The following is a 24,772-nucleotide window of genomic DNA, read 5'->3' on the forward strand; positions in this document are numbered from 1 at the left end:
GCTCTTGTTCTGTGCTGGGGGGTGGGGGACAGGGAGCCGGAGGGAGAGGGGGCTGAGGGAGGCTGGGTGTGGGCTGACCCCTCCCCCACCAGACCCAAATGCCCCAGAAAGACACTGCCCAGAGGTTTCTTTAAACCACTTTATTCAGGTTGGCTGGTAGTCACGGATTGGATCATGTGTACAGGGTTACCCACACAGCCCTGGGCATAGCCCTCAGCCTCTCCCACATCCCAACTCCATCACTGAGGGGCGGCCAGAGGTTTGAGCCAGTTCCCCCTCCAGGGGGCCCAATAGAAATATTTACAAATTACCAGGGGCTGGGTGTCCCCCAATCGGGAATTGTGAGGGGATTGGTACTGGGGGGCCTTTGGCTCCCAACAGCCCCAGGCCCTTGGGTGGGCGTGGCATGGGCCCCAGGAGGGGGCTGGGACATTGGGAGCTGGCAGAGGGGGGCTCCTGGGAGAGCCTCGAAGACCCTGGAAAGGGTCCTGCTGGTGCAAAACTCTGCATAGGGCCACTGGGTCAGAGGGGAAAGGCCCTCCTTCGGACTTGCCATGTGAAAGAGCAGATTCCTGGTCCCCCCACCTCTGCGGAGAGTGGGACAGGGAGCTGTTTCTTATGTATAAGGAAGCTGAACATGAAGGACAACCCCCCAGGAGACAATGGGGTGTCTCCCTCTCCTCCCAGGACCCCTGTGAGTGACCCTGCTCACGGGCCACGGGCTCAGAGCAAAGCTGTCCTGGGGGTTCTGTGCCCCAGTTCTTCGCCAGGGCTCAGAAGATTCCAGTCCAAATTCAGGGAGGGGTCACAGTCCACACCCCCAGGTTCAAGTGGGGGATGATGGGGAAGGAGGGAGAGTAAGGCTGGGAGGCCCCGGCTCGGGACAGGATGGGGACAAGCAAGCAAAGCAAAACACTGGACTCCACTGAAGCTGGTGACAGAGAGGCAGCCTGGCCCCAGCATGGTGCCCGCCCCAGCATTTGGGGTGGTCGTCCCCTTGGTGCCCGGGGCCACCTTCTCCGAGCCAGGTCACCACAGGGGTCTGAAAAGGAAGGGTTGGGCAGGGCTTACATGCTGAGCAAGGGAGTGGCGGGCAGAGGGCCGACGTGGTGGCCACAGGCAGTCTTGGGGATGGGGAGGCGGCTGGACCCAGGCAGTCCCGTCCCCAGCGGTCCAGCGGCTCCTCATGCACTCTGTACAGCTGTAGGGGCGCGGGGCGGGTGGGTGGCCGGGTAGGCATCAGTCTAGAGGCTGCAAGCCTCCTCGTCCACTGAACGCTTCCGCAGCTCCTTGCCCGGCTTTGGGGGGGGCGGGGCGGGCGCGGCGGGCGGGGCTTCGGGCAGGTGCAGGACCGAGTTCTCTCCGGGCTGCACCCGAAGGTAGGCCTTGACCTTGTGGTGCCGGGCCTTGCCGTCACTGAAGTCGATGACACGGCACTCGTAGGTGCCTTCGTCCGTGGGCTTCACCCTTGACAGACGCAGTTTGTGGGAGATGTTGCTGCCCACCACCTTGACCACCTGGGGAGGGGGACAGAGAGACCGTGACCTGGCCATTAGGCAGCAGCTGGGAAGATGGAGAGCGCTGGTTCTGGGAGCCCACCCGGAGACCAGGGCCCCAGAGACCACTCCCACGAGGGCCCTGGGAGGCTTGCGGGAAAGTGAGTCAAATAGCAAAAAAGCAGAAACCACTTCAGTGTCCATCAACAGCACGAATAAGTAGGCAGTAGTCAGTTGGCTGGATGGGATACTGCCCAGCAGTTAAAAAGCCTGAGCTAGAGCTGGGCTCCGAGACACGCGGGGAGGGAGAAGATCTCACTGCAGAGCCCTCGGGGCCAGGCCGTTTCTGTAAACAAACGCATAAAAACACTCGGTCCTGGCTTTGGAGACAGGTGTGTGCAAGTGTGAAAACAGACTGGAGGGAATGCGGGGGCCCCAGGGCAGTGGTTGTGTCCAGGCTGAAGCCCAGGGCAGGGCCAGGGACCCGGGAGACACGGCAAAGTCAAGTCTCAGCTTCGTGTGAAAGGTCCTATTTCCTCAAACACACAAACCAACAAAAAAGAAGGCTGACGGCAAATACATCAGGATACTAATAACTTCACACCTGTTGCAGGGGGCAAGAGTGTCTGTACTAGTTGTCTTTGTAATTTGGCTCTTTGCTTCTTTATTTGATTCGGTTTTTAAATTTTTATTTTAAAATTGAAATAAACCTTGTAGGCAGTAAAGTGCATACAGTTTGACGAAATTGTATTTGTGTGCACCTGTGTGACCACCGCCCAGAGCAAAGCAGGGGACACTTAGAACCCTCTGGAGCCCACCCTTGTGGCCCTTCCTCATCAACACCCCCACCTACCCTGACTTTTGTCACCCTAGATTAGTTTGGTCTGTTCTTGGACTCTTGTGTGTGTGGCCGCTTTCCCGCAAGGGAATATCAGTGAGGCTGCTCTGTGTTGTTTGCTCTAAGCTCTGTGGTTGTTCACTGCTGAGCAGTATTGCATCCAGAGAAACACCCCAAAATCTGTTCCTCTAGCCACCTGTTGATGGGCATGTGGGTAGTTTCCAGATCAGAGCTCTTATGAGTAAACCTGTGGTGACTATAATGCTACTAAATTTTTTTTTTCAATGAGAAGAGAAAAAGCAGTTGGCCAGTTTTATAAGGTATTTCACTGGGGAAGCCCAGGGAAGGGCACAGGGGACCCTAGGATCTATCGTTGTAACTTCCTGTGAGTCCACATTTCAACGTAGGAAATTAGAAAGTGGGAAGGGGGGACGTGGGCCTGGAGAGGAGAGGTGGGGAGGGGCTTCCATCCTTCCCTGGTCCCTTCTTACTTGCAGCTCAAAGGAGCCCCGCCCTGCCTCCTGCAGCCCTCACCCTGCCCAGACAGAACGGGGAGATCAGTCCCCAGCCCCGTGTCACTGACCTCACCACCAGTCACCACTTGGCATTACTGCAGGCTGGCCAGGCCCAGGCTGGAGCCGAGTGGGTGTCAGCCCCGCAGCCCCAGCCCTGAGCCCTCCTGGCCCCTTTCCCCGCCCCGGAGTGGGGGGCGGGACATAGAAAACCAGCTGTCGTATTCTTGCCACAAGCCCTGGCACTCGGAGGGGTGGCCCCTGCTGGTCACCCTTGCCGTGAGGAGGCCGGGATGTGAAAGAGGACCATGGGGGTGCGTTCACTGCAGACATGCCTGAGCCTATGCTGGGCACGTGCACACATGACTTACAATATCTCACTGACCTGCTCGGGCCTCCGGGCCCCTTTCATCTCCTCCAAGTGCCAAGCACTTTCTGACCTCATGGCCTTTGCACATGCTGGTCTCTCTGCTCCAGTGCTGTTCCCCGCCTCTCTTCGACTCCCATTCATTTTCAACATCACCTCCTCCAAGAAGCCCTCCATCACAACCCCCTGTTTATCTTCTTCATAGCAGTCATTACAGTTTGAGAACCATTAATTTGTCTGTTGACTTGATTTTTGTTTCTCTCCCTGGCCAAACTGTAAACACCATGAGGGCAAGGATGATACCCATTTTGTTCATCTCAGTGACCATCCAGGGCCTTGTGCCCTGTAAACGACAATGACAACATTCGTTGAATGAGTGGACTCGCTCTAGGTCCTTCTTTTTTCAAGTGAAGTGGAGATATCGTGCTTTCTAATTTGAGGGCACATATGCACCTCTATACCCACTTTACAGATGGGGAAATGAAGTCTCAGAAAGAGAAGGGGCTTCCCGTGGGCAGTGAGTCAGCAAAGGGCAGAGCTAGAAACTAAACCCAGGCCTGACTGCATGCACGCTACCCCTCGAAATGGCACGACCGGTCCATCCATGGTCACCCAGTGCTGACAGGGCGAGAGGGGGACGCGTCCCAGGCTCCAGAAGGGAAGAGGAGAAGTGGGTGGGCAACAGCAAGGAGCCTGGCCCGTCTGAGCCTTCCAGCTGGCCATCACCCCCACGAAGAAGGAAAATGTGGGCTTCTGGTAGAGCAGGAGGCACGAGGGGGGATACAGGGAGAGCTCCCGGTAGGAAGCAGCGGGAAGCTCTCCCAGCCGCCCCTCTTGGTGTGGGGCTGAGAGCCAGCCTTCCCTGCACAGCTCTGGGCTGGGCCCAGCTGGAGGCCACAGGTCCCGCTGATTCCATCACCTCTGACCAAGGGCACAGGGAGGCCCTGTGGCCCTGCCATGCTCTCGGGCGACTTAGGAGATGCTGTTGCAAATGCACAGCGGGGAGCGAATTACCTCAACATCTGTTTCCCTCACGGATATTAATTATCCTTCATTTGTCAACCCTACAAGGCGCTAATGGAGTAATAATGCGAAGCGCTGGGAGCAGCCGCTCCTAGGGAGGGAGCACCAGACGCAGCCCACCCCTCCCACCCCCAGACCCCAGGCGAGGCCTGGACTGGCCCTCCCCAAGCAGTCTGCGCCCCCCACCCCCACCCCCCTGACCCTGTCGCCCCCTCTGTCAGCAGACACGGTGGCCTTCAGAAGAAGAGCCCTTCCCCTCGGAGAAGAGAGGAGGGAGTCAGGGAGGGTGCTGGGAGGCTGGGTCTGACCCGGACCAGTCACCAGCGCCCAGGCTCTTGGGACAAACTCCTCATGCATCTGGCGGACATTCAGCAGGAGCCCGCTCTGAGCTGGGTGCTGGGGTCACAGCTGTGAACCGGCCAGACCCCAGCAATGCTGCGTGGACTCACGGACAACCAGACCCCACACCGAACCCGGCACCCTGGGGAGACTCATGCATGAGACACCGCTCTCTCCGGCCCTGGTGTCTACCCCTTGAAGCACCATCCAGAGAAGGCAAATAAACCCCCAACAGCAGTAAGAACGGCCAGGGTCTATGGAGCACTCGATCACTGCGAGGTGATGTGCTAAAAGCCTCATACATCTTGTTTAAGCCCTGCAATAACCCCGAGATATAGGCCCTGCCAGGATACCCTTTGTAAGGGTCAGGAAACTGAGGCTCGGAGAGGTAAAGTGATGGGCTCACGGCCGCCCAGCTGGGGACAGACACATCTGGCGAGCCTCCCATGACCAGTAAACCACAGGACTACCTTTTCACCCCCTCCTACCTCCTTCCCTAGGTCCCCAGCCTTCCTTGTCTGCGGGGAGCCCAGCCCATGCTCAGAGGCATACCTATGGGAGGGGGCCCAACATCCTAGCCCAGCTTCTGGGGCTGGAGGCAGCAGCCTCTTGGATTTCCTCATTCACAAACGGCAGAAAACGCTATGGCCCAGCCGTCCAGCGAGCCCGGAGAGGCCAGAAGGAGAGGAGACCCCGCGCCGCAGCCTGGCTGTAAATCATAATCACCTCGGCACAGGCATCGACAGGCCTTAGCAGTGCAATTAAGCACCTAATTATGCTGAAAGAAACACGGCGAGTCTGTGCCATGACCAAGCTCAGCCTCCTCCCTGCTCACCCATGGCCCGGGCCTTTCTGGACGTGGCAGGGGCACCCCAGGGCCCTCAAGGCTGGGGTCTGCCTCCAGAGCCAGGCCGGGAAGAATGAGTGATGCTGATGTGCGTCCGCAGTGCCAGACCTCTCTCCTACATGCTGACTCGTGGCTGAGCCCGCGAGGGACAGGGTGGCTCCGGGAAGGCGCTGGGATGGGGAGCAGGGGTCAGGTGGTCCCCGCCCCAGGCCAGGGCCTGCTCTGAGCTCTGCCACTCCTAGGCCTCCATCACCAGCACCCAGACACTTTCACCATCAACCCCCCGTGTGTTCAGGATCCAACTCAGCGTCCTTCTGAATCTGGACCCCAGAAGGCCTCATCCACTCCAGCCAGACCCCCTCCAAGTCATCACTGCCCTTGCTCCTCGCGCACTCCAGCACAATCAATTCCAGAATTCCACGGATCTTCCTTCTGAACATCACTGGACCCCTCCCCTTTCCTCCAGAGTCCAGCCACCTTGCACTGACTAGGGTCCCAGCTTCTCCCATCTGGTCATCGTCCCAGCCTCCTCCCAGTCTCCCCAAAGCCACTGTGGCCCCTTCCGATCTGTTCTGCATGACAGCCAGACAGATCTTTACACAATGCCCCCAACTTAGGGCCCTTCCTTTGATGGCTCCTAGCAGGGGCTGACCGAGCCCTTCGGGGCCTCTTCCCCACACCTGCCCCTTGGCCACACCAGCCTCCTGCAGTTCCTCCAACACACACACCCAGCCAAGATTCCCCGCTCCTAGTCAACGCTTCTATACTTCAGTGCTTACTTTAAATAGCACCTCCTCCAAGAAGCCCTCCAGACCCAGGTCCTCTGTTACTGGCTCAGACCCCCCAGGCAGCTCTCCTCATTTTGATGGTCACAGTTGTCATTTTACTTTTTATCATGGGTGATGACTGGGTGATGATCATGGTCAACATCCATCTCCCACACTGGCCTGGGAGCACTGGGGTCGAGGTCCCTGACCACGCTAGGATGTTTTAGGCATTCCTGAGATAGATGGAGTGATTTTTGGCTCCATGTGACTCTCACCTCCCTGGAGGAGCTCAGAATTTCATGCCTTGTGTATATTGTGGACCAGAATTTTAAGAGAGAAACATCCAGAGCAGAAAATAAAAATCATAGTGAACCATGAGCCACCACTTGGCCTGTTACTTCTTTGTGAAGGATGCAGACCTCATGCACTGCTCCAGCCGTCCCAGCCTGCCACCAAAAACACCGAGTGTCCACACATGCACCACACACACGGAGCAGTTGGGCAGGGTTGGCAGGGGCTTGGTTGATGTAACAAATGGGATCATCTTATAACCATTCACGGGGATTTCACAGAGATCCCAGAGCGGGGCTGCTGATGCTTCCTGAGGACTCTTCAGGGCTGTACGTAGCTTTGGGGGGCTTGGCTGGAAGGCATACAGGCTTTAGGATGAGCGGGCCAGAGCCCTGGGCCACATGCATCTGGGGACTTGGGTGGCCCAGGACTCTTTCCCACTAAAGCAGTTAACATGATGAAGGCAGGTAAAGAAGGTCTGGGGATGGGGGTGAGGATGGATTTCAGCTTGCTTTAAAATTAAGAAGGTGAGAATCAACGCTGCTTGCAAAACTGGTGAAGGGGAAATTCACCTAAACTCGAAAATGAAGAACTTCAGTTAGATCCATAAAAATGTCGAGAACGTGAAAACAGCTAATAGGAAAAAGAATCTGCCTGAGCCACAGAAATGAGGCCCCGAAGGTGAAATCCTCAGCACATGCAAGCTACCAAGGGAGATGTTTTTAGGCCAGGATCTTTCCCTAGGTCCCGAGTGAAATGAGATAATTCATGTAAAGTTCGCTCATCATGGTTCCTGGTATATGGCAGGCACTCAATAAATGTTAGCTGCATTATTATTATTATTATTATTATTATTATTATTATTATTATTATTTTATCACAGATACCTGTCCTACTACATAACTGATCTCCCTACAAGATGCTGAGCTCTTTCGTTCCCTCATCTGTTCCCTGCAGAGAAGCTGGGCCCCGTTTCATGCTCCTGCTGGGAATAGGAGTCTTGTGATTCACAAATTCATGAAAAGTTTTCACTCTAGTAACCACTGTCATTCACATGGCCGATCTCTAGGACTTCCCAGCTTACAAGGTGTTTTGGCTCAGGGATTCGAGGTTCCGGGCCCCACTGTGTCCTCAGCACTGCCTACTCTGGTCCTTCCCAGGGTTACCATGGCAGCCCCAACAGGTCACACGGAGCCCTCCTGCCCCAGGCTCCAGGAAGCCCCTAGACCCTGGGGTCCCATAGCACCCACACCACCCCGCCAGCACACGACACGTGCTCAGCTCCCACAGAGTTTTTCAAAGTAGGTCCTGACAGTTAAAAATCAGGAGCTGCCCATCGCCATCAGGACTTTTAGAAGATACGGAGCTATGAGGCCGAATTCCTGCCTGGCTCAGTTGGCTCCTACAGATACAGAGCCTGGGTCCTAGGCTCCGTGGCCCCCCGCGAGCCACCCTGTGCCTTCATCCACCGGCACACATACACAGACAGGCACAGATGCACAGCATGTCGGCATGTCCGTGTACCAAAATCTGTGTCTGGGTTTATACCACTGTTGGCCTGGGTGTGTGATAGTCATTCAATTATTTATAGGTGCCAGGTGCTGTACTAGGCTCTGGAAATGTAACAGCTCATCGGGCAGGCACAGTGCCAGCCCCACTGAGTCGGGGGGTTTGGGGGGACGGATATGAAACAAATACACACACGGATGATTGCACGTGGAAATGCAGCCAGCACAGAAATGGGTGCCGGCTGAGCCACGGGGTCAAGGGAGGCGTCCTAAGCTGAGCTCTGAAGGAAGAGAGAGGAACAGTTTTCTGGGCAGAGGAACTGGCCCATGCAAAGGCCAGGAGGTGGGCAGGAATGGGAAGGTGGAAAAGCAGCCAGAGTTGGGAGGAGAGAGGGAGCCAGGCCAAGCAAGATGAGACAGCCCAGAGGGTGACCAGAACGAGTTGAGCAGAGCCTTGAAGGCCATGGAGAAAAGTTTGAGCCTTCTAGCCTGCGGGAAACCGGGCTGTGCATCTGTTTCCAGGTGTCGGCTAACTCCGCGTCTGTGTATTTAAGAACTGAAGTGTGTGTGATGCTGTCTGGACAAGGAGGTAGTCGCTGCCTGTGTGAGAGTTTCCTCACCAGACCCCCGGAGCCCCGGCTGGTGCAGGAATTTCAGGGGCTGGGGGTGGGGAGTGATTGCACAATCATACTGAGCACATTTATTTTATTTAACTAATTAGCATCTTCGCATTCCCCTCACGCAGGGCCTAGCAGCCTCGAATTCTAATCCTCTAAGTCAATTAGATTATTCTTCCCTTTGCCTGAGACACTCCTTTAAACCCCAAACAAAATCATAGGAGAGTTGCAGGTATATAAATATATTCACAGATCTCTACCTACCCAGGTTTAAGTGGTGGGTGTTTGGACAAGGAATGGGGCATTGCACATGGATGTGCCCTTGGCAGAGGGTAAAGGTGAGGGGCAGGGGTGTAGGGGAGCTGCAGCTGCCCTAATCTGGAAGCGGCTTGAATTTCCAGACCCCGGCTGGGAAGGGCCTTGGGCAGACTGCACGAATGTTGCTTTAAAGGCCCTCGTTCTCTAATCTGCCCACCTCCTGTTAGGGTGGTTGCGGGAGCCTCCTCCCTGGCCTCTCTGCCTCCTCTCCCCCACCTTCACTGCCCAGCATGGCACCCCCCATGTCTGCTGGTGCCCGCTCTTTGCACTGTGACTTCTGCTCTGGGGCCAGGCTCTTCTGAGCATCTGTCTCGTTGGCCTTGGGGTCTGGAGCTCCATCACAAACCCTTGAAAAGTTGTGGAAGAATCAGCAGAAAAGAGTGAATCTGGAGGTCACTCTCCCCACATACACACTCATACCCCTGTGGGCACCTGCATTTCTGATGTTGCTAGTGGACTTACTAGCTTCCTGCCAGGCTGACCCGATGCCCCCCGCACCGATCCAGCCCTCCTCCGCAAAAAACTGGCACTCCCTGAGTCCCCTGGGTCCTCACAGAGGCCCCAGAAGAGTCTGGAGACAAGGAGCTCAAGCCCTGAAGACAGGGAGCTCAGCCACGTCATGGCCTCCAGCAGATCTTTGACCCCTCTAAGCCTCAGTTGCCCTACCTATAAAATGGGTGAATGCTTGGCCGTTCCCTACAGACTTGTAGCAATGATAAAACGAGTCCTTGCAGAAGAAGACCGGACCAGTCCTGAAATCCTTCAGCTGTAGTTTCCCCGCCTCACCTCAGCCCCGGGAGCCACATGACCCAAGTGACCCTGACATGCCACCACCATCAGTCATGATGGGCCGAAAAAAGCCAGCTTAGTCCCATTAGACCCTATTGGTTCCCCAAATTAAAAATGCTGCTGAGACAGCCACAAAGCACCCGGGCCACACGCAGCCTTGGCCCTGACAGGAGAGAATGCGTCTTCTCTCCCCTGTCATTTTTTATGCCTGTCATTCAATGAACTTGAAAAATCTGCATCTTTTAAAAACAGAACGAGGCCGAATTTTTTCCCCATTTCTTGTTTCTTCTCCTCCATCTTCATGCCCAAGCTCCCAGCTGAACTGGACCCTTTTTTTTTTTTTTTTAAATTACAGCTGTGTCCTCCATTAGAGCCCTTGCAAGAAGTCATTACCAAAACTCACACTTATTTTGGTGGCGTCCTTCCCTGTGTCTTCCTGCTGAGATGCTTTTAGCTGTCGGGAGGGAGCGGGAGGGGCAGAGAGAGCAGAGACAAGGCGTTAGCATCATGGGGTGGGAGTATGGACAATAACTAAGATAGTAGCTGCGACAAGTGATGCTCCGGGGTCCGGAGTTGGGCATCCCTCGGCTCTGTGTCCCCTCGGGGTGGGGGTGGGGGTAATGAGTCAGAGCCAAGGACAATGAAGGGGGTCCCTGTAAAGCGGCACGTGCTGTGCACTTAGATATGTGGGTATTTGGGGATCTACGGGGGTGGGGGAGTCTGCCTGCTGTGCCTGTTGGAATGTCTGTCTCTACACTTGGGTCTCCGTCTGCGAACGTGTTCGCGTTTTCAGGTGTATCACACCTGTGATCGTGTGTGGCAAATCCTGTCAGAGTCCTGCCCACGTACTATTCCCTGCAGGCTGACCCCTGATGCTGCCAACTGCAAGAAATCTGCAGGTCTCTGCTTCGGGGCTTCCTCTGACCCCCCAGAGTCCTCTGAGCCCTGTGAGGCAGGCTGCAAGTATTGGAGAGTCGACACCCCCAGGAGCAAGACAGAATTTAATATGCATTTGTGAGGGGCGCCTGGGTGGTTCAGTGGGTTAAGCCTCTGCCTTCGGCTCATGTCATGATCTCTGGGTCCTGGGACTGAGCCCCATATCGGGCTCCCTGCTCAGCGGGGAGCCGGCCTCTCCCTCTGCCTGCCACTCCCCCTGCTTGTGCGCACTCTCTCTAATAAATACATAAATAAATAAAATCTTTACTATGTATCTGTGAACGTGTTAGAGGCTATTTCATGAACACGCAAGAACGTGCGAGCACGCCCGTGTGTGCACGTGCAGGTGTGTGAATGTACGTGTTCATACGTGCATGGGCGGGCAGATAGGCATGTGTTCGTATATTATTTGCATTTACCCCAGCGTAAGAACAGAAGTGACCTCGTTTGGGTTCCCCCAGAAGCCGACCTTGAGACAAAGGTTCAAGTGCAATTAGCCTCCCTGGGAGGGGATCCCAGGGGACATCAGGAGGGGAGTGGGCGGGAGGAAGTCAGTAGTGTGCCTGTTATCCAGCCGGCGACCACTGCGGGCGGTGGGGCCCCGAGGGAGAGAAAGGGGAGCTGTCCTGTCACCCCAGCTGTGGGCGAGGCCGCTGGGGGACGTGTCCTCCAGTTCTGTCCGTCACTGCTGGGCTGCCTTGCCAGCCAGCGGGCTATCACCCAGAGAAATCTCTGAGGTGGAGTTGGCAGCTGGCCTTGGGGCTAGCAGCAGGTGTGTGCAGGGCACCAACAGTAGCTGCTCCAGTGAGCGTGTGTAGTGACTGGGTTGCCCGCCTTGCCCGGAACCCCTGGCCTCAGTTTCCCCACCTGTACACTGATGGGAGGGACTTGGCCATCCCAAGGGTTCAGCCTAGCTCTGCCTCCTGCTCGGAGGGTGGAGAAACGTCCGTATCCCCGGGCGCCAGGGTGGTCCCAGCCCAGCTCGGGGGTCTCCCCAGGGGCGGTACCTGGTTTGAGGCCCACGCCTGCTTTTCGGTCCAGTCCCTGTGGCTCCGCACGTACCACCACTGGATCTCCAGCGAGTAGGAGGGGGAGCCGCTACCACGAAAGGAGCAGGCCATCTCCACGTCCTCGCCCGTCCGCGCCGTCATGTCGTGGGGCGTCTCTGTGAACAGGGCTGTGTGGAGAAAGGGGGGAGGAGTGGCCAGGGCTCAGGAAACTGCAGGGCCCACGGGCGCAGGGCTGGCGGGTCCGGGAGAGGTGGAGAGAGTGGGAGCAGCTGAGGGGGGCAGGGGGGATGGCCTGGCTTCAGGTGGGGCCTCCAGAGGAGCTCAGTGAGGCCAGGCAAGGGGTGTGCGAAAGCAGAGGGCAAGACATGGGGACGACGGGGCAGGTCCAGGGCCCTGAGGGCCCCACACGAGCTGGGTCTCTATCCCGGAGTCCGTGGGCGCCACGGGAGACCCACCCAGGGCAGTGAGGGATCAGAGGAGGGCTGGGTTCGAAGGCGTGAGCACGGAGGCCCTGGAGGCCAGGGAGGAAGCTGCCGTTTTCAAGTCTTCCAGATTTTTCTAGTCACCCCCACCGGTCTCCCTCCCAGGTTATTCCCAAGCCCAGAACACAGTACCCAGTGCCGCAGTCCTTGTAAAACCAAGTCGGGCCAGGCCAACCCCCTGCTCAGAACCTGCCCTGGCTCCCCACACTGCACTTGGGATAAAGCCCACCAGGTTGGGGTTCGGGGCCCGCCCACTGCCCCCTGGTCTCCTCTCTGTCCTGTACGCATGCCTCGCTTTCCCCTCACTTTTGCCCTGTGCCCAGGGGCTGGAACGTTCCATCCTTGGTCTCTCTTCACCCAGCTGGCCCCTTCAAGTCACTCAGAGCTCTAACTCGGCCCCTTCCGAGAGGCCGTCCTTGACCACCCTGGGCAGGACCCCCCTCACCCCGACCTCCAGCCCCGCCCGGTCAGACCACATATCCTTTCACTGCACACACTGCCCCTCGAGCTCCCTGAGAACAGGGACCTGGAGCTCCTGCTGGCCGCGTGACTCCCAGCACCCAGCAGACGCTCCGTGCGCGCTAAACCGGTTGAACATTCTCCATCCTCGGAGGGTCCCCAGGGTGCAGTGGGAGCCACATCTTCCCGTCCCCCACAAGGCCCAGCTCCCCAGGAAAATCCCAGGGCAGGTGGTTCGCCCCCCTCCCCAGGACCCAGCAGGAGCCCCGCCCACCCGCCACCCCCCACCCCCACGTCGCCAGGTAAATGAGAAAACAAATCCCCATTTAATGTGGCTCGTGCCCCTCCCCACCATATGTTCTGTCTCTCCTCTCTCCAAACAAATATTGTCCTGAGAAGTAATTAGAATTCTTTCCTCTTCTCAGGAGAGATTATCTCGCCCCGGAAAGACGCCTGGCAATGTTCAGGTCACCCAGGGAATGTGTGTCCATCAGTCCTCCCATCCCCTGCCCCTCCGGGATGCTGCAGCCTGCAGGGTGCCCCTCCGGGATGCTGCAGCCTGCAGGGTGCCCCTCCGCCCTCCCCCCCCCCACAGCGGCAGACACACCACCACGCAGCCCCAGGGGTCCCTCCTGTATGTCCGCGTGCCTGCGCTGCGTGGGGCAGAAGGAACGGGGAGCCCTGGGCTGGGAGGTAGGCGTCCGGCTCTGGGGCCACTTGCCTCCCGCCCCTCCCCAGGATTCTGAGGGCTTTGGGAGCATCAGGATTGACAAACACCTCCATCTGGAAGCTTCTGCTTTTTCTGCTCTACACACAGGTTTCCATGTGGAGCTTGACTCCAGGAACTGGTTTCTGGGCTAAGAGAAAGTTAGCAAGGTCCCTAATCCCTGAGGTTAAAGGTTCGTGAGACGCTTCCTGGAGGCTTCCCACATTCGGTGAGGTTGGGAAGGACCGGCCGCTGTCCCATAAACAAAGCCTGTTTAATAAGAACGGCTGTTTGAGTTACTGAACATGTGCCCCCTGAGGTGCGAGGGGCCTTCACGTGCGGTCGATCTGAAAGTCGGGACTGTCCTTATTCCCACGCCCGCCTTTGCCTGCCGGGTGCCCAGGCCCCTGACCCCCCTCACCCTCTCTTATAGCCCACATTCAGTCTGCAGGGAGCCCCGTGGATGCTGCCTCCTGAGCGTCTCCAGAACCCCGTCGCCGCCCCCCCCTGCCCCCGCGCTGGGCCAGCCTCCGGCCCGTAATGACACAGCAGCCTCCTCACTGGCCTCCCTGTGGCCACCTGTCCTCCCCGACAATATATTTGCAACTGGTTGGCCAGAGTTATCTTGGCAGAACACAAACCAATCCCGACTCCTTCTTTCCTCAAAACTGTCCTGCCGTGTCTTCTTACTGAGGGCAAAAGCCAAGCCTTTACCATGAAAGGAAGGCCTTCCATGTTTGGGCCTGTCCCCTCCGGCGCTAGCTTCTGCTTTCCCCCTGCTTATTCTGTTCCCGCCACAATGGCCTCCTTGCTGTCCTCTGAACATTCCAGTTGAGATCCTACCTCAGGACCTTTGCACTTGCTTGGTATTCCCTCTGCCTGGAACACTCTCCTCCCGCCCCCAGATTCCCACATAGCTCCCAACCTCCTCTGCTTCAGGACTCCGCTCAGATATCACCTCCTCAAGGAGGCGTACCCTAACCACCTCATTTAAATTGCATCTCTCACCCAAAACCAGTGCTTCAAATCACCCTTCCCTTCCAACACATTATTGGTGCCGTCTGACAGGCCTTCTGCAATGAGGAAAAATCTTCTATATCTGAGCTAATCCAGAAACTACCAGCCACGTATGTCTACCGAGCACTTGAAAAGTGGCTAGTGTGAATGAGGAACTGAATTTTAAATTTTTCATTTTAACTCATTTAAATTTAAACAAATAGCTACTTGTGCGTAATGGTTACTGTACTGGACAGCACAGCGAATACACTTGTTTTATGTTTATTGTCTGCTCTCCCAAAGGAGGGACTGTGCCTGTTTTATCCATTGATATATCCCCAGCTCCTAGAACAGTACCTGGCAGCTAGGAGGTGCTCAATAAATACTCGTTGAGTGGACGAATGAACAGATATGACTGGACAGTGGTGGAGCATCATCCAGAGCCAAGAGGTTCCCACCCTGAGTGTCCTGGGCCAGGCTGCGCCCCCCTCACCTTCCCTGATGCCAACCTGCCGGCTCAAGCAGGCCTGCGGGGGCCACGGAGGCCCTGAGCCACCAGGAGGGTTCAGAGGGGATCACAATGAGCGCTTGGCCCCTTGTCCTGGGACGGCTGGATTTTGCCTTGATCCAGACCCAGTGGCCTTTGCAAAGAGGGCAGGAGGAGAGTTGGATCCAAAGCAGCCAGCAGTGGGACCTGGCTGGCTACGGGTCAGCGAAAGGGACACAGTTGTGACCTTCTCCAGGTGCCATTGCTGAGCCACAGAAATCAGAAAGTGCTCGCCATTTTCCCTCCTGCACCAGGGGAAAGGAGGTCCACAGGCTGCTTGGGTCACAGACTAGGAAGGGTGGAGCCAGCCCTCGAAGCCAGGCCTGTCTGACTCCGCCCCTGCTTCTCCCCCACCTAGAGATGTGTGTATGTGTGGAGGAAGCATGTCTGCCAACAGGTAGTGGGGGTCTCATGGGTGGCACGAAGGGCAGAGATGGGCTGTCCTTGGGTGGGGACTCCATCGGGGGACCTGGAGAGGGGCCAAGCCTCCATCTACCCTAGCTCAGCCTCCCCTGCCCATGGGCACCCCCAAACTGAAAACCCAATCCTGGCCCGTCGGTTCTTTTTACTGATGCAAGCAAGGCTCAGAGGGGGCGGTGCGTGGCCTGGGGTTACACAGTAGCTAGGGGACAGCAAGGTCAGGCCCCAGGTCCTGAGTCCTTGACCAGGCCCTCTAACTCCCAAACACACTTGAGGGACGACCCCTCCCCCCCATCCCAGTAACGGTCCTCTGGAGGACGTTGTCCAACAGAACCAGAACGCAAGCCAGGGTTGGGAGGCACACATGGAAATTGCCATTTTCTAGTAGCCACATTTAAAAGTTAAAAAAAAAAATTTTTTTAAACAGATGAAATTAATTTTACTCATGTAGTTTACTTAATCCAAGATATCAAAAAAATTATTTCAACATGTAATAAAAATGATTAATGAGGTATCTTATATTTGCTTTTGTGCTAAGTCTTAGAAATCCAGAATGAATTTGACACGATTACAGTACATCTCGATTTCGACAAGCCACATTCCTTGTGCTCAGCTGTCACTGGTTGGGGGGCATCCTAGCAGGTGACTCTCCCCTCTCCATCACATGTCCTCGTTGCTCAAAGGAGGCAGCCAAGGCCCAGTGCAGGGCAGTGACCCTTCCAAGGTCACATGGCAGAACCTGGATTTGAACCCAGGCCTGTCTGACTCCCAAGGCTATGTTCTTCCCAGAATATTTAAACTCTTTCTGGCTGTAGAGGTCTTTCTTACAAAGTAACAGTCTAAGATGGCCAACCTTGCAGGGTCCTGTGCGGCAGGCTGGGGAAGGCAAAGGCTTGGGAGGCACAGAGGAGGCATTTCACCCAGCCTGAGGCAATCAGGGCAGACTTCTCAAAGGAGGTGTTGTGCTCCCTGCCCATGTCCCCCTGCCCCAGGTGGGGAGATGGTTTGGAGCCAAGAGTGAGGAAGGGCTTCGGGGAGGAAGAGGGATAGAAATCTGGCTGCAAGAACTCATGGAACCAGGTGAGTCATCTGTGGGGGCAGCCACCAGCTCCCCCACCCTCACAGTGGACTCTGGTCCCAGGGTCTCTCTGATCTCCTCAGACCCTGCCAGGATCTGCCAGGATCTCCCGTTGTCTCCAACCTCAGTGGTGATGGGGGCGATGTGTCTTCAAGACACGTGGAAAATGAGGTTCTGGGCATTTGAGGGCATAACCTGAGTCTCCCTGTCCCCGGCCCTGTCCCAAGGAGCCCCTGATGGAGAGGCAGCATATGCAGGTGAGTACCCAGGGCATGGGGCTGGAACCAGCGATGGAGGACTGAGCCTGTTTCTGCCAACAGACCTGCTGTGTGGCCTGGGGAGCATCTCTCCCTGCCTCTGACCCTCGGTTTGCTCCTCTGTACAATGGAGGTCAGTGCTGATGGTCTGAGAACCCCATCAGCTCAGACAGTCTGAGGGAGAAAGTGATGTAGGTCCTAAAAGCGGTGTCCTGGGCACTGGAAAGGGGAGGGGTCACCGCTACTTGGGGGAGGAGGAGCATGTCAGCTGGGCCCTGAGATGGGTGCATCCTGACAGGCAGAGGCAAGGAGAAAAGGAATGGTGTAGGGGCGCCTGGGTGGCTCAGATGGTTGAGCGTCTGCCTTCGGCTCAGGTCATGATCCCGGGGTCCTGGGATCGAGCCCCACATCGGGCTCCTGGCTCAGCCGGGAGTCTGCTTCTCCCTCTCCCTCTGCCTCTCCCACTGCTCATGCGCTCTCTCTCTCTCTCTGTATCTCTGTGTCTCAAATGAATAAACAAAATCTTAAAAAAAAAAAAAAAAGAAGGGCGCCTGGGTGGCTCAGTTGGTTGGGCGACTGCCTTCGGCTCAGGTCATGATCCTGGAGTCCCTGGATCGAGTCCCGCATCGGGCTCCCTGCTTGGCGGGGAGCCTGCTTCTCCCTCTGACCCTCCCCCCTCTCATGTGCTCTCTCTCTCTCATTCTCTCTGTCTCAAATAAATAAATAAAATCTTAAAAAAAAAAAAAAAGAAAAAAAGAAAAGGAATGGTGTGAGCGAAGACAAGGAGGAGGGAAATCCAGAGAGCTTTGTCATTGTTTTTTAAAAAGAATCCATACCATTGATGAAGCATCTACTACACTCCTAACACTATGCAGGCACTGTCTCTAATCCGCTCACCCCCATTTGACAGATAAGGAAAATGAGGCTCAAAAAGGAGACAGGACTTGCCCAAGTTCACACAGAGCTGGGTTTTGAACCTGGGTCTCACCAGCAGTTGTGACCAAGACCCAGGGCTCCATCAGCCCCCATCAGGATTTGGTCTGAATTATCAGGAAAAGTTCAGCCACCGGGCTCCACACCTCTGCATCCCACTTGCACACTTCCAGAGATGGGAGCTCAGTTCCTCACACCTCCACCACAAGCAGGCAGCTCTAGTCAGCAGAGGTTCTTGCTCCCTGTCCCAGCTCCATGAGAAAGGGTACCACATCAACACCAGAAACTGAAAGGAGGTCCGCACTAAGTTTGAGGACGATGATGGCACAGTAGTAACGTCTAAGAAATGCAGAGCACTCGTGTCAGGCACCGTGCCAAGCTCTTCCTGGACATTTGCTCCCACCATGATGCTGTGGGGGAAGGGGGGTCATTGATCCCCATTGTTCAGGTGGGGAAGCCGAGGCCCAGAGCGGTGAAGGACTTGCCCAAGGCCACAGAGAAAACAGTTACATTTGAACCCAGTTCCAGAGCACTTGAGAGTGGAGCCCATAACTTCTAGACCTTGCTCCTGCAGCCCCTCTCCCTATCCCCTCCCGCATGTCCTTCTCTCCAGCCTCCCAGAGCCCCCCATCTCCAGTTAGCATCCCTGCTGAGTTTGGCACATAAAATCCATCTCTTCTCCTTGACTTCCTCCTGTCCTAAGCCCTCCCTCCCTCCCTCCCAGCTCAGGTAACTCCTCACAGCCGGTCTCCGGCGAGGCTCGTATAATTATAGATTTTTGAGAAGGATGCAATTGCGTTCTCCTGCCCCAGGGCCTGAGCAGGGCTGGGCCTGCTGGGAAGACAATTAAAACCGGTGTCCACAAATTAGGATTCTGCAGGAGAAGGAGAAAGGGGCTTGATTGAATGCAACCTCTTCTTCCTTTCTGCCTTTAATTGGGGGAGCAATGTAGTCATTAACCCCAAGCCCGGGTATCGGGCCTGGGTCGGCAGGAAACAGCTCTGGGATCCTGGCCCGAGTCAGTGGGTTCAGCTTCTAGTTAAGGCGGAGGAAGACCTGGAAGATCTTGTCTGCCTTTCACGACCGGGGCCTGACTTCCTTCCTAACCTTCCAGGCCCTGATTCTATACCACATCTAGGGCTTTGCCCTCAGGCCTGGGTTCGAATCCTGTCTCTTCTACTCCCCAGCTGTGTGACCTGGACAAGCCCCTTTGCCTCTCCGAACCTCAGTTCTTTATATGAAAAAAGGAGAGAAAGAGAGGGCAGAGGGGAGGATGACACAAGGCAACACATGCCTCGTGCCTGGCACACAGTACATGCTCAGCAAGTATCTCTCCCTTCACTCACATTCTAGCTCAAAATTCGGTCATCTCCAGAAAGATTTTCAAGATGCTTCCTTGTAGCTGCATTAGATTATGCAGTGGGTACAGCGTCTCTACTTCATTCACGCCTGGGCCGTGTGTAACCTCTTATCTACCCTGTACCTCCTCGCTCCTTCCTCATTGGCTCCCGACAGCCCCCTGTCCCCCCAGCAGCCGGTGACACACAGGCAAGCCTCAGGGGACTTGTCCACCAGAGGCAGCCTCAGCCCAGCCCCCAGGTCCCTCCACCTCTGAGGCCAGACCCCCCCAGCCCAGACCCTCTGATCCAGCCCCAAATCTCCTCTCTCCCTCCCCACAGCCTTCCTTGCCCTTCTAATCTTCAAATCTCTGGTTTGAGGCTGCCTCCTCCAGGAAGCCTGCAGGGACTGGACCCCAGGCCACCCATCCGTCTATGCCAGAGTGAGAGCAGGCTTCCCTTGAGGACCAACAGAAGGATCAGTTCCTTGTCAGGGGAACCAAGGCAGAACTGGAGCTAGAGGGAGGCAAGAGGGAGGGCAGAGCAGAGAGAACCAATGTGGCCCCGCCGGCCCCTTGGTCCCCACTCAGCCCATCTCTTGCCAGGTCCTACTGTGTCGTGGCCTGCTCCCTTGATGAATGGATACACAAAATGTGGTCTCTCCACACAAGGGAATACTATTCAGCCTTAAAAGGAGGGACATTCCGACCCAGGCTCCAACATGGATGAACCTGGAGGACGTGATGCTGAGTGAAATAAGCCGGGAGCTAAAGGACAAATACCGTGTGATTCCATGAGGCCCCTGGAGCAAGCAAACTCAGAGACAGAAGGCGGAAGGGCGGCTGCCTGGGGCGGGGGGAGAGGAGGATGGGGGAGTGTTGAAAGGATGGGAGCAGAGCCTCAGCTGGGGAAGATGCCAAAGTTCCGGAGCCGGATGGTGGGGATGGGTGCGCAGCAATCTGAACGTATTTGACACCACGGAACTGTGCACCTAAAAATGGTTAAAATGGTAAATTTGATGTTGTATATGTTTTATCACAATTTTTTTAAAAGCCTCCTGTGGCTTCCCCGGCCCGCAGCGGTGGCTTCCACACCACAAGACTCTCCCTGGCCTTGTGCCGGGAGTGCTCCCCAGCCCCCACGTGCACGGGGTGGGGGTGGGGGTGTGGGGGGGGACACACACTCAAGTCTTTGCTCCACGGTCTGTCCCGTCTGTCCCCCTCTTCTCTGCTTCATGCTTTTCCCTTACCACTAACACGTTCTCTGACGTCTCTCACTTGCTGTCCCTCTCCCACCCTGAGCGCAAGCCCCCCATAGGCGGGAGACCAGAGTCGGCTTGGTTGACCGCTGTGTCCCGGCAGCTAGAAGGACACCAGGCACACCGGCGCACAGTAGGTGTTCGACGGATGCTGGCTGCTGTGACACCAGACGAACACGGTGGCCCTGGCAGAAAGCAGGGGTGGGATCCTGTCCTCTCAGCCCCGGGGCCACCTGGGAGCTCCAGGAAAGCCTCACACTCGGGGAGCCCAATGGGAACCTGCCGGCTCTCAGAGCCCGAGTCAGGCTCTCGGGCTGGGCGTCCAAAGTCTGCAGCTCTGGCTCTGCGGGACCCCAGCTGTGTGCCCCTCCTGCCTCTCGCGACATTTCTATGTGTGCCCCCCCCCGGCCCCCTCCCGGGGCACGGTTCCCGGAGTCCCGGCTCACAGCGGGCCCTGTGCCCGCACATGCCTTCCCTGCCCGGGCTGGGGTGGAAGCCCTCCTTGGGGCCCCGGATTGGCCCACTGGAGCGGGTTCTATGACGGACACTAGGTGTCTGTGTCTGTCCCCGCCTGGTGGCTGCCCCAGCAGGGGGCAGGCCCATGGGAGGTGCTGTTAGGCATGTGCTGAATGAGTGAATGAACGCATGAAGGGAGAAAGGTCAGACAAAAACCCAGAGGACTTCTCGAAACTGTAAGAAAAAAACCAAGGAGACAGACATCGTTCATTTACGGGGCACCTACTACGTGCCAGAAGGGAGTTTCTGGGGCAACTGTGCCCACAAGAGCAGGGATAGGGACAAATGGACAATGTGGACCCAGGCATCCTGGGAGGCTCTGAGTGGGGCTCCAGCAGGCCGGACCCCTCCCCAACCTCCCTCCTTCTGGCCCTCCTGACCTCTGGCCGCCCAAGCCCGGCCTGGCCCACAGGTGCCCCGCTAAACTGACAAGCAAGCCGGAGGCTCCCCGAGAGGGCCCAGAAAGTGGTCATATGAAATGTGACCGGGAATGAAATGGGGCAATAAACAGAGGCCAGCAGTGCCAGGAAGGGCAGTGTCGGCCTCGCGGGCCGCTGTCTGCATCCTTGAGGCCCACGGGCTCCCCTTTCTCCCCCGAGGCCCGCAAGGCGCCGGACAGCGGATGTGTCTGATCCCACATAATCCTCAGAGCGACCCTGCAGGTCAGGGGTCTTTGACTCTTTACTACAGGTGGGGAAACTGAGGCTCACTGAGGTTCACCGCAGGTAGGCGACAGGAGCTGGGACTGGGACCCGGGCCTTGGGGAGCTAGAATTCAGATTCAGGCTTTGGGACCCCAGAATGCAAAGTCTCCCCCCACCCCACCCTCTTCTCTGCAGGTGCTGCAGTGAGGAAGGCAGGAAGTAAGGTGGGTCCACGTAAGGGCCCCTGCAGCTCCCCCCGCCCACCCCCTCCATCCAGACCTGAGCCTTTTCCAGTGACTTGAGAAACAAAGCTCGAGAACATGGGGGCCACCCTGGGACTGCAGGAAGCAAAACCCTCCAGGCACCGTGCACAGGACCCAAAGACTTGAGGAGGTGGTGGTCTTTATGGCCAGGCCCCACCTCACAGAGGGAGGGTGCATGGTTCAGAGAGTGAGTGTCCGTGCCTGAGGTCACACAGTATGAAGGGACAAAGCAAGATGCCAGCCCCGAGGCTGACTGGAGAGTCTCCCAAGCAGAACCCGAGTCCTCCCTCAGCCCTCCTCCCCTTCAGCTCTATACAGTGTGACTCCCTGGGGGTCATTTCCAGCAAGCTCAGCTGGGGGCCAGGGCTGCAAGCATGTACGGCATGTAAGGCACAGAGTCAGGAAGGCCCGTGGCCACCTTAACTCTCGGCTGGGAGGCAGAGAAAGGGAAAGGCTGCAGAGGGAGTGCTTGAGGGAGCCCCAGCTCATCCATCGATCTCACCTTGCTTCTGAAATCAGGAGATGTAAAATGTCCCTAAGAGGAAAACCCAGATAAACTGAATGAAAAAGCCCCCAGGGACCAAGAAGCCTGGCTTCGTAGAAGGAGCCTGGCGGGCACCAGCCAGAGCCTTCTCCTCCCTGGGGTGGGTGCAGTGTCTGCTCTGGGACAGGCAGGGTTCAGGGGAGGGTTCTTTGTTTCCCCCAGGGCGGCCCCTGGCTGCTGGCCGGCTGTGTGCAGCAGGAGGGATCGAGGTGTAAGGCGATGAAGGTTGTTTGATCTTGGAGCGGACAAGTTTTCCTCTTCTCAAGAAGTGCAAGAAGGCCGTTTGTACAAAAGCTCGGGGAATTGCAGCACTCCTTAGTGGGAAGATGGCAGCCTGGGCATGCAGTAGGAGCTCAAGTCCTCCCCGCCAAAGGAATGAAGGAGATCAACCTTCAGGGACCCCTCCCTGTGCTGGGCTTCCCAGGATGCTCTGGCCAGGCCCTGGCCCTCAAGGGGCCCAGAGTCCACAGGAAGGGCAGACACATGGACCAGTGACTACTGTATGGACAACGGCTAGGCCTGAGCCTGCATCGCCATGTACAGTTGTTCACCGTGTGCACCATTCACATAGCCATGAATCGTACTCCCCCCTCCCGCTCCCCAGAGATACGCAGAAGCTCAGAATGGAGGTGCAAGTGTTAGGGAAGACGGAGGCAGACCCACATCTGCCTGGACTCGGGGATGGCTTTTGGGAGGTGGGCCACGCTTGGACTCGAAGCCTGGTTGGAGTCAGCACGGTTAGGAGGAGCTCCGAACAGGAAAAGGCATGCCCCACAGAGAGACAGTCTCACAAGTCCAACCTTTTGGGGACCAGCCTCACCATTTCCGCAGGATCCCTGAAGCACCTGCACTATTATTTACTTAATATTTATTTTCAAACACCTTTCCCTTTTTACTTAAATAAATTCAGCTTAAAAGGAGACTTTTATTGCCGCCATAAACGGAAAATCAGCATCGCTTACCATAAATAGAGGGGAACTGTAAAAATAAATACCAGGAGAACCACATAGCGTCTATCAATTCTAGCCAGGGAAGGTTGCCTGCTGAAGGCTACGGGCCTCAGTGTCCATTTTCTCGCAGGAACAGGGGAGGTTGGCGAGAGTTACACATTAAATGCGGAGCAGGGCCAGGCAGAGACTCTTCTCGGTCAGCAGGGCTTGAGAGGCAGGGCTGCTGAGGGGCGGGCCCGCGGGCAGCCACCTCCACTACGGTCACTGGTCACCACCAGCTCTGGCTTCCTCGGCCACTGACGCCCTCCCACCTTCATCCCTCGTCCCCACTTCCCAGCTCTGGCTTGCAGAGGCCCAAGGACGGGAGCCTCCCTGCCACTCACCTGTCACAACCCTACGGACCCTGCCAGTCCGGCTTCCTGTCTGATTCACCCGCAGCCTCCCTGTGTCTTGCACGTGGGGAGGACTGACACCATTTCAGGTCCGAGGAGGCCCGCAGACGGCCCGCTTGCAGAAGGAGTGAACAAAGAAAGGAAGGGCGGATGCCCTCATGGTCTCTGCTGCTCAAACCAGGGACGCGACCTCTGGAGGCATGGATTTCCCTCCCCCAAAGTGGGGAAAGAACATAATTTTGTATTAAAACAAACATGAATATATTATGGAATAGAATACGGAATTCATGAATTTTGAATGACATAGGAGAACATCAAAGAAACGCTGCCCCTGGTGGGGAGCCGTTCACTCTGCCGCGTGGGGCCGACCCCCCAGTCCAGGGCCTTCTCTGCCTGATCCAGGCAGAGGCCTCCTTTGCCTCCAACAGCTCTTGCTCTGCACGCAGGAGTATTGATGTGTTGGCTGCCAGGGGTGGCGGACCAGGAGGAAGCAGAGGGACTGGGGTGGGGGGGCAGTGAAGCCTAGGATTTACATGTGGGCACACCAGCTGCAGCCCTGCCCTGACTTGCTGTGTGGCTTTGTGTAAGTTGCCTCACTTCTCTGAGCGTCAGTTTCCACATGGCTCATTGTGAGGATGAAACGAACGAATGCAGGTAAAGAGTCTGTTTCCCTGTGTGGGACACAGGAGAGCCTCCTCGCCGCCGCCCACCGCTGAGTTACACACACACACACACACACACACACACACGGACACATGCCCAGGTGGGGGTGGGGGTCCCTGCTAACTGGGAAGGAGGGCGGCCCCAACCAATAAAAAGTCAAATTAGCTGGGCGCCTGGGTGGATCAGTCCGTTAAGTGTCTGCCTTTGGCTCAGGTCATGATCTTGGAGTCCCAGGATTGAGCCCTGCATCGGGCTCTCTGCTCAGCTGGAAGCCTGCTTCTCCCTCTGACCCTCCGCCTCTCATGCTCTCTCTCTCTCTCTCAAATAAATAAAATTAAAAAAAAAAAATTCAAATAGCTCATGATCCCAGGGTCCTGGGATCGAGCCCCGGATCGGGCTCCCTGCTCGGCGGAAAGCCTGCTTCTCCCTCTCCCACTCCCCCTGCTTGTGTTCCCTCTCTCGCTGTGTCTCTCTCTGTCAAATAAATAAATACAATCTTTAAAAGAAATTCAAATAGCTAACATTTTGAACACTTACTGTGTGCTAAGTGCCTGGTGATGCTGTGCTTTGGTTTGCTCATCTGTAAAACGGGGGCGAGGGTAAGAGCTGCGTCATGCGGTCGCTGTAAGTACCAAGTGTGTCGACATTTATCAAGTGGACGATCTGGCAC

The 24,772-nt window shown here is 56.5% G+C and overlaps 1 protein-coding gene across 1 annotated transcript in view; it reads right to left on the minus strand.

The window, feature by feature from the left end:
- Positions 1-125: 125 nt before the first annotated feature.
- Positions 126-24,772, minus strand: part of VSTM2L (V-set and transmembrane domain containing 2 like) — a 37,143-nt gene continuing 12,496 nt past the window's right edge. The window contains exons 2-4 of the mRNA XM_081832797.1: positions 11,656-11,825; positions 10,116-10,166; positions 126-1,517 (exon numbers count right to left, since the gene is read on the minus strand). Of these exons, the coding sequence (XP_081688923.1) occupies positions 1,245-1,517; positions 10,116-10,166; positions 11,656-11,825 (494 nt within the window). The 3' untranslated portion in view covers positions 126-1,244. The remainder of the gene's footprint in view (positions 1,518-10,115; positions 10,167-11,655; positions 11,826-24,772) is intronic.

This window comes from Leptonychotes weddellii, chromosome 10, assembly GCF_054177405.1.
Source record: "Leptonychotes weddellii isolate Sample4059 chromosome 10, ASM5417740v2, whole genome shotgun sequence".
In the NCBI taxonomy this organism is placed as follows: Eukaryota; Metazoa; Chordata; class Mammalia; order Carnivora; family Phocidae; genus Leptonychotes; species Leptonychotes weddellii.